Source organism: Caretta caretta, chromosome 6 (genome assembly GCF_965140235.1).
Source record: "Caretta caretta isolate rCarCar2 chromosome 6, rCarCar1.hap1, whole genome shotgun sequence".
Classification (NCBI taxonomy): Eukaryota; Metazoa; Chordata; order Testudines; family Cheloniidae; genus Caretta; species Caretta caretta.
Genome location: NC_134211.1, coordinates 49,579,998 through 49,593,622, shown reverse-complemented (window position 1 = coordinate 49,593,622; position 13,625 = coordinate 49,579,998). Strand labels below are relative to the sequence as shown.

The 13,625-nt window shown below is 41.0% G+C and overlaps 1 protein-coding gene across 1 annotated transcript in view; it reads right to left on the bottom strand.

Annotated features, from left to right (window-relative positions):
* NAT10 (N-acetyltransferase 10) overlaps positions 1–13,625 on the bottom strand; it is a 35,712-nt gene that overhangs the window by 20,616 nt on the left and 1,471 nt on the right. The window contains exons 2-9 of the mRNA XM_048852836.2: positions 11,486–11,608; positions 9,584–9,675; positions 8,458–8,629; positions 7,828–7,950; positions 6,818–6,879; positions 5,755–5,869; positions 2,729–2,836; positions 1,273–1,406 (exon numbers count right to left, since the gene is read on the bottom strand). Of these exons, the coding sequence (XP_048708793.2) occupies positions 1,273–1,406; positions 2,729–2,836; positions 5,755–5,869; positions 6,818–6,879; positions 7,828–7,950; positions 8,458–8,629; positions 9,584–9,675; positions 11,486–11,593 (914 nt within the window). The 5' untranslated portion in view covers positions 11,594–11,608. The remainder of the gene's footprint in view (positions 1–1,272; positions 1,407–2,728; positions 2,837–5,754; positions 5,870–6,817; positions 6,880–7,827; positions 7,951–8,457; positions 8,630–9,583; positions 9,676–11,485; positions 11,609–13,625) is intronic.

Sequence of the window (13,625 nt, the reverse complement as noted above, 5' to 3'; positions counted from 1 at the left end):
TAATGTATTGTAATATCCCCATCACTATATCAGGATAAGACTGGCTACTTAAAAATGACTATTTTGGACATATACTAAGTGCTTTTATTTGTAAAACAAGCAAATCAATATTCTCAGATATCTAATAAAACTCGAGCTCGTATACAAAGGACAGTGGACTTCATTACATGAACGGATGTGACTTTAGTTAGATACAGCAATAGAACAGTTCTCTCTCCACACAAAAAGTAGACAATAATTAAAATGTACAGACAAGTCACTTGATAATTATGTTCCTGTGTTACTAGCTCTAGCAAAATTCATCACTTCTTGATGACTGATACTTGAAAAATGAAATAATTGTGAAATATGATCATTTCTGCTTCTGTTATGAATCTACAGCCCTATCCACGTTAAGCCACCATGCAAAAAAAAAAAAAAAAGACGTTCAAAAAAACTAAAATTGTAAGCCCTTCCATTTCTTGGGAAACCTGCTCCACTGTACACAAGCATTATGTTAGGTTTCAGAGTAGCAGCTGTGTTAGTCTGTATTCGCAAAAAGAACAGGAGTACTTGTGGCACCTTAGAGACTAACCAATTTATTTGAGCATAAGCTTTCATCGGATGCATAGAATGGAACATAGAGTAAGAAGATATATATACATACAGAGAATATGAAATGGCGGAATAAGAGGTTAATTAATTAAGATGAGCTATTAACAGCAGGAGAAAAAAACTTTTGTAGTGATAATCAAGATGGTCCATTTAGACTGTTGACAAGAAGGTGACAGGATACTTAACACGGGGAAATAGATTCAATATGTGTAATGACCCAGCCACTCCCAGTCTCTATTCAAACCCAAGTTAATGGTATCTAACATTATGTTGTTTACCTAGGAGAGCCCTGATCCTATGAATACTTACGAATATCTTAACTTTGAGCCCAGAAATAGTCCCACGCTACATACAGATCCAAGCACACTGTCAGAATTCACCACACTTGTATCCTCAACTTCTATTGTTCATTGGTTTCACTACACAACTGATAACTGATTTTTAGTTGCCTACATTAATTTTTTTTTAAATGTGATTATTCTGACTTTTAAAGATTTAAAATTTCCTGTTAGTATAAAAATGGAAAGATTTGGAAATTACAACTATCCATCAAAATGCATAAAAAGCATTGCGTAATGCATGTATATTACTGACACACAAATGCACCTCAAATCCTTCTCAGCCTTCTCATTATTTACAAATGCAAATAAAAGCCTGGACAGCTGAGGTTAAGCTTACCCAAAAGCCACGGCTCCAGCTATAGCCAGTCCTAAGGCAGCAGATTTACCACGTCCCCTGGCAGCTGTTAAAGCCACGGTGCTCCTCAGAGTCTTCTCAGAAATGGCTTCAATAAATTTCAAAAGTGCTTTTGCCTAGTGAATAGGAAACAAAACACAGGAGTGGTGTTTAATGGAGCAATAAAGCCATGTGCACATGGTATCACTAATGGGAGCTGACACATCCCTTTTCCAGGTATTGGGGGGCAGGACGGGAAACAATGAGAAAGAGAGACATTAAAACCGGCCAAATAACTTATTTTTTTCACCGCTTGATACTTAATACTACAATCTCTGAGCATACTTGCACCCTGAGCTCTCAAAATGGGACTGGGCAAGACACAGAATCATAGCTATCGTGTATTGTGGATCTCAAGAGCACGTTTTACTTGAGAACTTTAAATCACTTTATTCCAGAAGATTGTCATAAGCACCTTACTGTCATTTGTGCCTAACTCCACTTGGAAGTCCCAGAACCCCTCTGTAAGGTAGAAAAGTATCTGATCTATTGTGCAGATGGCAGGAACAATGAGGTTTAGAGACTTGCCCAAGGTCACACAGCAGGTCAATGGGAAGAATCTTAAATCCCAGTCTCAGATCTAACCACTAAGTGTACGCCCTGACCAAACCAACACTAAAAGCTAGACATCATGAGAAAGCATGGGACAAAGTAGGACCTGTTTTAACTCTAGAGAGACACACACCCTCTAATCTGTGGAAGGGTGATGATACACAGAGAACAGCAGCAAGAGTAATAAGTATTTGCCTTTTACAAAGCATCTTTCACGCAGAAGGATCTCACAACCCTTCACAAATCACATGCTTGCAAAGTTACCTCTCGCAAGGAGAGCTGTACACAATCAGCACTCTGCACCACACCAGGGATAGGGACATTTTGAACAAGGGCACCAGGACAAGCCCTTGCTCAACTGAAAGAGCTGGGAATCTTTATCATGCATGGACTGGACTTGGAGTTTAAGTTGTTAAATGTAAGACACACAAAATAAGTTACGCGATAGCCCATTTTACCACCTCTTAAGGTAGCTGAGCTAAGTCAAGTCATGCCACGATTTGAACGTGTGGCTCAGTTGCCCACTTATCGCAAATCTGAGGCTTCGAGAGCTCTTCGCCATTTCCTCTCGGTAAGTGAGCTTTCTAGCACAACTCCTCAGCCTCTTTCCATTCTAACCCTTCCTTTCATTAGGGAAAGTCAAGCTGCTTGAAGAGGCCTCTCAGAGCTGCCTTTGAGCTGCCCCGTCATGTTAACTCTTCCAAGCAAGCCAAGAGAGAGCTGCTTTCCTGTAGGAGGCAGCACTGGTTTGTGAACTTTTCATTCAGAGGCACAGCATGGGACACGAACATGAATGGCTGGGGTATCTGTCAAGAGAACGGCGCTCCCAGTTTAACACCATGCCAACCTGATCCAGAGTTTTACAGCTATCCACCAGCACGCCTACAGGTTGCGTATCCTGCAAGCTCTCCTTCAATTCCTTCAGCTCCAGATCCTGAGGTCTGAGACTATCCTCCTAGAAGCAAGAGAAGAATTTAACAAAGCAGGATTAATACGGGACCTTTCACCACAGCTGCTGCCTCCACACTTGTCGTATGGCAGGAAGAGACGTTCTATTGCAAATTTAATACTGGGATCAGGCTTGTAGGTGGGGCATACATTTGGGTCCAACATATGATACATCCTTCAGAATGAGGGACCGGTGAGCTGTGAATCCAGTCCTCTCTGGACTTGGATTAGAAGAATGATCAACCCAGCCTCAATCCTAGATTATTGAGAACTGGTACAATAGGCTGTATTAACTCAGAAGAAGAGATTATTGCTAGATACCTTTCTAAAGTCTATTTTGGTAAGTCATCTTCAGTCTATTGAAAGAAAAATAAATCACGTGGATTACATCAAAGAAACACTGGGAGTAAGAGAAACCCAAAAAAGCAAAGAGTTAAGTTGACACGATTCTTGACAATCCCAGTCCCTATGCATTATTGAAGCCCATAGGTCATGCAAAACCATATACTCTGTCTGCCCTAGACACAATGGGGCTATTGCAGAAGGGCATTCCCAGCAAAGCGTTAAGACAAGTTTTGCCAAACACTTCACAAATACTGGTTAAGCCACACAATATCCCACAAGGTGAGAAGCATTACAGAGGGGAAACTGAGGCACAGAGGCGAAGTAGCTTGCCACACAGCAAGTCAATGGCAGAGCCAGGAATAGAACCAAGAATCCTGACCTATAGCCCCTGGCTCTAACCACTAAAACAAGCATTTACTGTTATTTGAATACTCTGAGGGATGGTTTCAGAACCAATCTGTAACTAAATTAAGGAACAGGTTTACAAACTAATCTTTAAAAGTGCTCGTGCAAAGAATATGGTCATGGCCAGCTGGGGTACATGGATACCTCAACTTGTACACGCATGTCTGGGTTTGCATGCACATATAAGGTATGGTGGGTATAAAGATTTGGCCCTAAATATTGATCTATTTATTACTCAAACATGAAATAAGTCTACTGATGTTCATGAACTGATTAAACACCTAAGTAGAGTCCCTCAATCGAGTTACTTCCCTGTTTCACTGTTGCTTATTATTCATTATTTTCTAGGAGGGAGCTTCCAAGTCAGATCTATTCTCATCACACTTCTAATATCCACCACTTCGACAAGAGAATGAAATTTCTGCACTGCAGGCAAGTCATTATTAAATCTTATTTTTTCTTTGCTAGCTGTCTAATTACAGAACTCTATCTTAGTGGCACATGTTTAAAGAAAGGCACATATCCTTGATTGAGGGAGGAAAGCTACGTGCTATGCCTTTGGGCTAATGAGATGAACAGTTGCACAAAGCAGTAGATCTTGCTACTGATCCAGGGATCCACTTTCCAAAAACAAACACAAGCCATTATGTTAAACTGAAATAAGCAAGGAAATTCAGTGATAGAACTCCCAGACCACTTCTGGTCAACCTGTCAGGATTAGATACTGCAGCACAAATTATATAAAACCCACCCATTTTTCTGAGATGTCCCAGCTGTCAGTAATGGAGAATCACAGAAAATGAGTTATGTTTTCAACTATATAGCCACCTTAGCTTTCTTCTAGTTTTTATACTCTGTTCCTTTGTTCCTCCACTCTACACAGTCTAAGTTATGAGGGAAAATTCCCCTAATTACATCAGTGCAAGTGCAGGAGAGGCAAAAGACCTTGTAATAGCTTGAAATAGCAAGACAGTAGAAATAGCTCTTCCCCAACCTTTAGAAACAAGGGGATCAGTTTTCAAATTTAAGGTTGAGAGTTTCAAAGCTAACCAGTGGATTTAGACACACAAGTCCCACTAATTTTAAGTGGAAGTTGTCTAAATTTCCTAGTTATCTTTGGAAATCTCAAAAGAAAGCACTCAGCTGTACCGGAAAGCCCACTGTCTCCCTTCAATCATCTCCTATTTAACTCATAATGGAACTTCAGGTGTGCTAAATCAAGACTGCTATTTGCAGCAGGATAAGTTTCAGTGTAAATCAGAGCACACCCAACTTAATGGCGGGAGGCATCCAGGCAGCAGAATCACTGCCTACCACAGAAGTTCGTCATCAAACGAAAGGAAGGAGTCTGGAGACAAAAGCATGACATGGCAGTATTGCCAGTCACGTTAGATACTCAGATCTATGGAGAGCAGGGCTGTCATGCGGTCACTGATACTGTAACACCACCGCCAAAGTTCAGTGGAGAAGAACAGTAGTAGTAGGTTTTGCAGTACTATCAACTGATACCACAACGCTATGGATCAGAACTTCTCAGGACTCAAATATCTCAAAGTTCTCTTGTCAATAGTGATGTACAAGTTTAGAGCACCTTCTGTTCCCCATACTTCCAAAACTTTGCAGATTATACACAGACGCTTCTTTCATCAGTGAAATGCAGGAAGTGCATAACAGCAATACTATTCAACGGTTTAGGTCAAGAAGTAAGGAGAAGCATCCAACATACTGCAGAGAATTTTGGTGACCAGAATTACCCAGACAGTAATATTCTCAGGACAGAGAGCTAAACCCCCATACATTTGTAAAACATGCCAAAAGATATTCAGCCACCATAAGTGATCAACCTCTCATCTGACAGCTGACATTGCCAGCAGCACAATACTTCCTAAGCTGCTAATGGACTTTTTCAGCAATGATTCAAAGGAGCACCTTCTGCTGAATCACTGACACTGTTCCCGACAGCACCTAGATGGCTACTGCTTGCCAGATATCAGAAGCAGCTGAATCTTCACGTCCAGAATTTAGAATTGGCTCTGTCCTCTTTTAGTCTGAGATTAGAATAATTCTTGGTATTTAGTGGGGAAGAAGAACCTCATCCTTATCAAACTTTAAACTACTGTTTGCATCTTTGCCTTGGAAGAGGCTATTTGACTCAAATACATAATATGCACTTACCTGAGACTGTGGAGGAACTGGTGTTATGTTTGCAATGTGACTAGAAATTGGCAGGATGTTGAGCTGATCATCAATCACTATGCAGTTCTTACAAGAGGCCAGAGACAGAATGAACCTGCATGATTAGAGAAAAGCCAGCTCAGATACAGCACCGGTGGCACCATACCCCTTTGGTAGCTTGTTTACCCCGGCTCCCTTTCTCTCCAGATGCTGCATTTACAATCTGGTCCTGCTTTTACACAGTTTTATAGCTTGGCTGAGACAAGTTCGTTGCTCAACCCCTTTTATTTAACGTTCCTGGTGTGCCCCACCGTTATACGGCTGAATGTTCTATAAACCAGAGACATTCACCTCCATTCCACCAACTTAAGGTGATCTTTCAAGAAAGCCTCAGAATATGACATGATGATTAATTTGAAAATATCAGTGTAAACAGGCAGCTCTTGACCCCAAGGTAGTAGTTACATGTACCCATCAACGTAAAATTCTAGGCCCTCCTACTGGTTGTTGATTCCGTTTTACCCAAGAGACCACACATCCACCAGCTACATGCTAAAGAACATTCTATATTCTTCCCAGGGGGAAAGATGGTGTTAGTTATCTATCCTCATAGCAATGAAGACTTTTTATTCAGTATAGTAAGGCAGATTTCTTGGCTTTTACAAGAGACTGATCAAATGCCATAAAGAGAAGCCAAGCATCAACGTTTTCATATTTTTAAGCCATGGAAGGGCTTTGTGAGTGTCATCAAGAGCCACAACAATGGGAGAATGTCATTCTGATATTTGTGCTTCTGCAGAGCCCTTCATCAAAGAATCTCAAAGCACGTCACAAAAATTAACTCATTAGGCTCTACAATATCCCTTGTAAGACATGCAAAGGTTATACGTACATACACAACTCCCCCACTAGCGAAGTGCAGCCACTTCTGTGATAAGAAGGCACATACATTATTCTAAGTTAACAGGACATTGTGCCAATCCTGAAACAAGACCCTGCTGTGGATACCTTTCTTGCACATGCAGACTTGTTAGCTTAGGTTTTCAAGCTCCTAACAACCCACCTTTCGTTAAACCTCCCTATTATGTCCTGATGTGCCTCTGTTCTGTAGCGTGAGTGAACATCCTGAAACAACAAGACAAAGATCACTGAGTCTCACAAGTCTGAAACATGAAGGAATCTCTGGGTTAGAGCACAGCTTATATGGAATATAATTCATATGGACTATCAAACATTCCTTTGTCTCCATCCATTCTTGACTATGTTTCTCCTTTCCCCGGCACAGAACTTTCTTTTCCTGTATATCAGTCATCTCCTCCACCTTCCAAATTCCTCTTTAAAAATAATACCTTTTTACTCTTCCCAGCATTAATTTCCACGCCAGCCCTATCTACTCCCTGAACTTTATGTGATTGCATCATACTGTCTAATTTATGGCCCAGTCATGCAGGGGCTGAATATCGATGATGTATGCCTCATAAGTGAAGCTAGAAAAAACTGATTCTCCAATTCAAGTGATAACTCAATTACGACTAGTGAAACTCCCTAGCTGAAAAATGAATATATTCAGCATAAACAGGTTGCACTTCAGAGATTTTATCAGTAGTGAAGTTGCTCCTACTTAACAGTAGGTATGAATTTGGGAAATTGAGCTCCTCTTTCCAAGTTAATAAAATTCTAGCAAATGTGCCCACCCTGGAAAGAAAGGTAAAATTGTACATTCCATTTGCTTGTATAGTGCCCAGACCGAGATCATTAATACCGTGTCACACTGAGCTCCCAGAGAAGAATTGAATCCTTATTCTATATCTAAAGAATTAAGTTGTTAATGATGCGTCCTCACATTTGATTCCTCAGTCTAGGAGGAATTCAAGTCACCTTGTTAAGCAGAACTGCCTAATGGCAGACACACACACAATAGCAGAGAAATAACAGTACGGGGGTGGGGGGAGAGAACCACTTAAATGATGACTCAGCATATAATATAAAGCCGAAGAGAAACGCACTATGTCTGGAGACTCTGGACCACCACTGTGTGGAAAAGGATCAGAGGTGCTTGTTAATCAAACATACCATGGTCACTGTATACAGCTGCTTCAGTGAGTTCATAGTTCTGAGGAGAATCACCACAATTCCACCTCCTTCCACTGTTTCAACAGTTCTAGCCAGCAGGTTTGGAGTCAAGGCTTCAAAATCCTAGTAACGAACAAATTCAAAGTTGTTGTGAGTCTTCCAAGACAACTGGCATCAGCTAGCAGGAATCAAACTACCATAAAACACATTTCTGGAGGTATGCGGTGTAGTTGTAGCCGTGTCAGTCGGAGGAAATTAGAGAGAAGGTGGGTGAGGTAATATCTTTTACTGAACCAACTTCTGTTGGTGAGAGCACCAAGCTTGTCTCTCACCAACAGAAGTTGGTCCAATAAAAGATATTACCTCACCCACCTTCTCTCTCTAATATTTCTGGAAGGCAAGCTTCTATAACATTAGTGTTTTCTTGCTTCTAATTCTGCCAACAAATCCACTGTGCTCACAAAAAGCCATGCAAAATACCTTGAGCCATCACCACTGAAAAATACAAGCAAGACACAGATTTCTCCTGTAAGACATTTAAATTTCTAGAAAGGCAGTAAATGGCCCAGGGGAAAGAAGACTCTCATTCTAGTGTAATTTTTTTTTTAAGCTAAATGATAAATTTGTTACCTGGAGTACACACATGCCAAAGGTGTTACCAAGAATTTTATGGGTCTCATTGTAATAGCAGTAGTGAATGTTTGTGGCTGCTATAAACAACTCAAAAGGGTCATCCTGCTTTAGGTTTAAAGTTCCACTTTTAATCTTCTTTTGTAGTTGTCTCATTCGCTTTTTACGGTGGCTGGGAAAAAAAAAAAAACAATTATATGGGAGTTGTCATGGAAAGAGGGCTGGGCTGAGGAGGCTGTTTGAGATCTGGTTCAGATCTAAAAAGGGGGTTCCAGAATTCAGGCTCTAGGGTAAACCAGGGGTAATGTTTGGGTTACACAGTGTTGGACTCATCAACTGTTCCTAGGAGATTTCAACCCAAAAATCACAGAAATCAAATAGGATCAACTTATCTTGAAAAATTTCAGTTGTCTTATAGCCAAATCTGAAAGAAATCCCCAAAACAGGCCCCCTTTTGATTCTGAACCCATATTTGTAGGTACAGATTCAGATCCAGGGATTAATCCCCCCTTAAAGTCGAAGTTTTGACATGAGGGCCTACACTCTGCATTCAATTCTAAGGGCTTGTCTACACTACAGGTGCTACAGCATCGTAGCTGTGCCATGGTAGTGCCATAGTGTAGATACTCGCTACAGCGAGGGAAGGGGTTTTTCCCATGCTGTAGTTAATCCATCCCAAGAGGCAGCAGCGAGGTCAATGGAAGAGTTCTTCTGTCAGCCTACGAGTATCTATACCGGGGCTCAAGTCACACCCCTGAAAAACACAGCTGGGTCAACCTATGCTTAGGTATAGATCATGCCTAAATGTTACTAAAGTTATGTAAGGGGGGGAAACTAAGGTAAAGAGGGTCACCAGGCCACAGACTCAGCACTGGAGCTGTGATTAGAACTCAGCAGTTCGTGGCTCCCAGCCCCATACTTCTGCTACATTATTCAAGTGAAAACAAACAATTCTATTACACTGAAACTTTTGTACAATCATCACAGGATTTAGCTTAGTTTCTCCACTCAATTGAAACAAGCAACCTACATACAGCTGACCTGAGAAGAAGCTCCCTTAGATCAGCTTCACAACTTGGAGTGCAATTAGACTCCCCACGGAGAGTGAAAGACAAAAACCTCTTACCTGCTAAAGCCCAGCTCCTTCTTGTAACACCACAAGACTGAGGGTCTGGCCTTCACAGTTGCTTTAGATAGCATGTGGTGGAGTATAACCACCTATCAAAACAAAGGCACATTAATCACTGCTGCATTGAGAGGAGATAATCATGAAGTGAAACATTTTTTTAGATCCCAAGTGGAAAATATCAGATTTTTGAGACAGACTCATATTGTACAAGTTCTCAGTATTAGCAGGAGGTAAGAGATGGCACAACTCACATCCAGCACCTTGTACTGACCCCCAAAACATCAGAACATGAACCCCATATAAGACATGCTACAGATTATAACCTGGAGCAGAATTGCTGGGAAAGGGAATCCTTTCTAAAGTCTGGACGGACAGTGCAAACCCCATCAAGCCACTAAAGCAGAACTGTGCAAAGTGAGGGCTACCAATTTTTGCTTCAATTATTCCTTCCTATATAGTTCCACTTTGCCATATTTTAAAAACATAGCTGACATAGAAAAAAAGCATTCTGCGTACAAAGCAGATGAATCTCAAACATCACAAGGTTTGTACGTATGCTGAACGTCTAGCTACACGCTGCATAAAGGAGGAAAGGATGGGTAACTAGTTACTAGACAAACTGGTGTCTCTTTCCAAATAACTTGTTTGTAACCGCTTATTTAGGCCTGGTGTACAAACGGTGTGTACAAGCTGTCAATCAGGGGTGCCATTTTTTTTAATCAGTTGAGTTATACCAGTATAAGTGCATCCACATTAGGGGTTGTATTACTATAAAGGTGCTTTATACTGGTATGGTTTATTCTCCTTTCTCTATAGGAATAAGCTATAAATGAGTCTATATTGAGGAGATGGTCTGCGCCACCTGAATTATATTAGTAGAGTATAGTATAGTAGCAGCATATTTAAAACTATACAACTTTTGCGTTTAGACAAGGCCTTCACCATCTATTGCACAGGCAGACTTTTAAACAAAGGTAACTTTTCCCCATGTCTCTTGAAACCTGCATCAGCACACACCAGCAGCATTGCAGAGGCAGCACATTCCACCCCTATATAGTAGATGGGGGTGTCTGAATTTGGGCAGTGCTCGCCATTCTCTCTCACTAGAACATCCACTGAGAGCCCAAAGGGGAAGATGTATGGGCGAAATCTTTCCATACAATGTTGCCTCTACAAATTACTCCAGCAGGATTTCTACTGTGGTGAGCCTTGCAAGATAACTGGATAGATAACACCTGGCTTGAGTCACAAAAGTGACAATTTGTAGGAGAACATTAGGATAATTTTACCAATTTAAATTAAATGAAGGGGAAACTCTCACCAGCCTTGTTAGGGAGTAGTGTCTTTTTCCTTTAGAAAGAGTTCAGATTCTTCTTTATTTTACCTGCTTTATTTTCTTTCCTGAGCTTTTTTAAAATAGCAGATGATGCTTAATATTTACATCCTTCCAAGCATTATTGATAATCCTTGTTTCTATTATTTTATGGTTTGTCCGAACATAAATATCACACTCTACAGCATTTACAGCCTTATTAGGTACAATACATAGTATACTGTTCATTCTTAGAGAAGTTTTTCTGTAAATATACTAACTCAATGTCTACTTGTCAGGTAAGATTCTCATCTCTGCTACTCTAGAAATTAGTTTCTTTCCTTATGAAAGGTGCAAATTATTTATACCTCTACTTATTTACCATTGTGGGCCATGTATTCAGCTCTCCATGTGTTATGTGGGCCACATCCACACACTATATATATACCTGTGTGGCCCTGAGGATGTCACATGGGCCAGAGCTGTGTGCTGATTGGGCTGTGGGTTAAGAACCACTGCTCTAGACTCAGACTGTACATTAACTAAAAAGAGCCACTGAAAATATCTGGTCCTAGGCTGACAGTTACCTGATCCTTCCCATGGTCTCCAACTAGAACAAAAAGTGTTCTGTGTCGCTCAGCCACTCCATTCTCAATTAGCACTCGAATGCGATTGTCTACCTTCTTGCGCTGCATGGTTAGTGAAAATGCCTGAAAAGTTTTTTCAAAAGTTAGCCAGTCTCAGACCTACAACAGCGTGTTTCAGTTTAGGATGTACAGTGGTGCCAAGAACATAAGATGCCCAAAGCTTTCATGAGATGGTTGAGATTTTTACATCAGATATTCTTTGCTTTTTTCATTCTGACACTACCTTCCAACACAATCACAGATTTGATGTTTTTGTTTTTTAAGTATCTGATTTTAAAAAAAGCAATTTGACAATTTCTGGTGGAAATTGTTTACATTAGAATGATGTTAAAGAAACATTTAACACAGTGCAATAACTCAGAAGGGTTTGTCATACAATTAAAAAGCAGACAGCATTTTTCCAACACTGGGTTTCACTTGTAAATAGTTATCTTTAACGAGCAAGGCAGCACCTTCTTCCTTCCAATTGCCCAACCCTTAAGTTCACAGTACTGGATGTTTTTGTATTGTTCCAGCAAAGTCACTAAGATAATAAAATATTAGATCTTACAATCACCTTATTCTGATTACCATGTTGCTTTTTTCTCCTCCACTCTCATCACAAGATTTAAGCAACTGTTATTTCACAAAGCACTAGTTACAGATTAAGGATTTACTCCAGTGGAAAGCAGGGTTCCAAGTTCTCAAAGAGGAAATGGCTATTAAAGTTGTATTAGAGTCACAGAATCACTTTCTGGCTCCTGAGGTTACCAAAAGAGTAACTTCAGTAATATTTTGGGAAGTACAGGGAAGGATGAAGAGCATAATCAAACCGTCATTTTATGTTTAGGTACTTAATTGGGTGACAAGACTAAAATCAATGCAGTATGCTGCTGGAAAAACTGAGATTTCACTTCCAATGGTATACAGCTCTAATGTTTTTTTGAGATGCTGGACTTGCCCCATCGCCAACCATTAGTTTAGCAGTGCTTTTTGAACACTATTGCAGGACAGCGTAATAAGCAATGGCTCAATATTTACTCCATGCTTTAACTATGTGTAGTCACATACACACACACAGGCCATGACTGTCAGCTGATCATATCCAGATGGACGAAAGTTCTTGCATGTTCATTTCCGAAACTTAGACCTCTAGTCAGTGAGCTAAAGGATTATTAACGCCAATGAAGAGCAGCACTGAGGTAGTTCAGCCAATAGGCAATACATTGTTTTGATGGGCTGCAAAAAGGTTCCCAGACCCATTGTGTCTACCCGAAATTGTAAAGATTGTATCCTTTTTGTTCTCCAAGTGTACACACGTGTGCATACACACACATCAGATCCTTAAAAGCTTCTCTGAAGCAGAAGTGACAGCTTTAGCAAAGCTTTTGACACGGTCTCCCACAGTATTCTTGTCAGCAAGCTAAGGAAGTATGGGCTGGATGAATGCACTATAAGGTGGGTAGAAAGCTGGCTAGATTGTCGGGCTCAACGGGTAGTGATCAATGGCTCCATGTCTAGTTGGCAGCCGGTGTCAAGTGGAGTGCCCCAGGGGTAGGTCCTGGGGCCGGTTTTGTTCAATATCTTCATAAATGATCTGGAGGATGGTGTAGATTGCACTCTCAGCAAATTTGCGGATGATACTAAACTAGGAGGAGTGGTAGATACGCTGGAGGGGAGGGATAGGATACAGAAGGACCTAGACAAAATGGAGGATTGGGCCAAAAGAAATCTGATGAGGTTCAATAAGGATAAGTGCAGGGTCCTGCACTTAGGACGGAAGAATCCAATGCACCGCTACAGACTAGGGGCCGAATGGCTAGGCAGCAGTTCTGCGGAAAAGGACCTAGGGGTGACAGTGGACGAGAAGCTGGATATGAGTCAGCAGTGTGCCCTTGTTGCCAAGAAGGCCAATGGCATTTTGGGATGTATAAGTAGGGGCATAGCGAGCAGATCGAGGGACGTGATCGTTCCCCTCTATTCGACATTGGTGAGGCCTCATCTGGAGTACTGTGTCCAGTTTTGGGCCCCACACTACAAGAAGGATAAATTGGAGAGAGTCCAGCGAAGGGCAACAAAAATGATTAGGGGTCTAGAACAC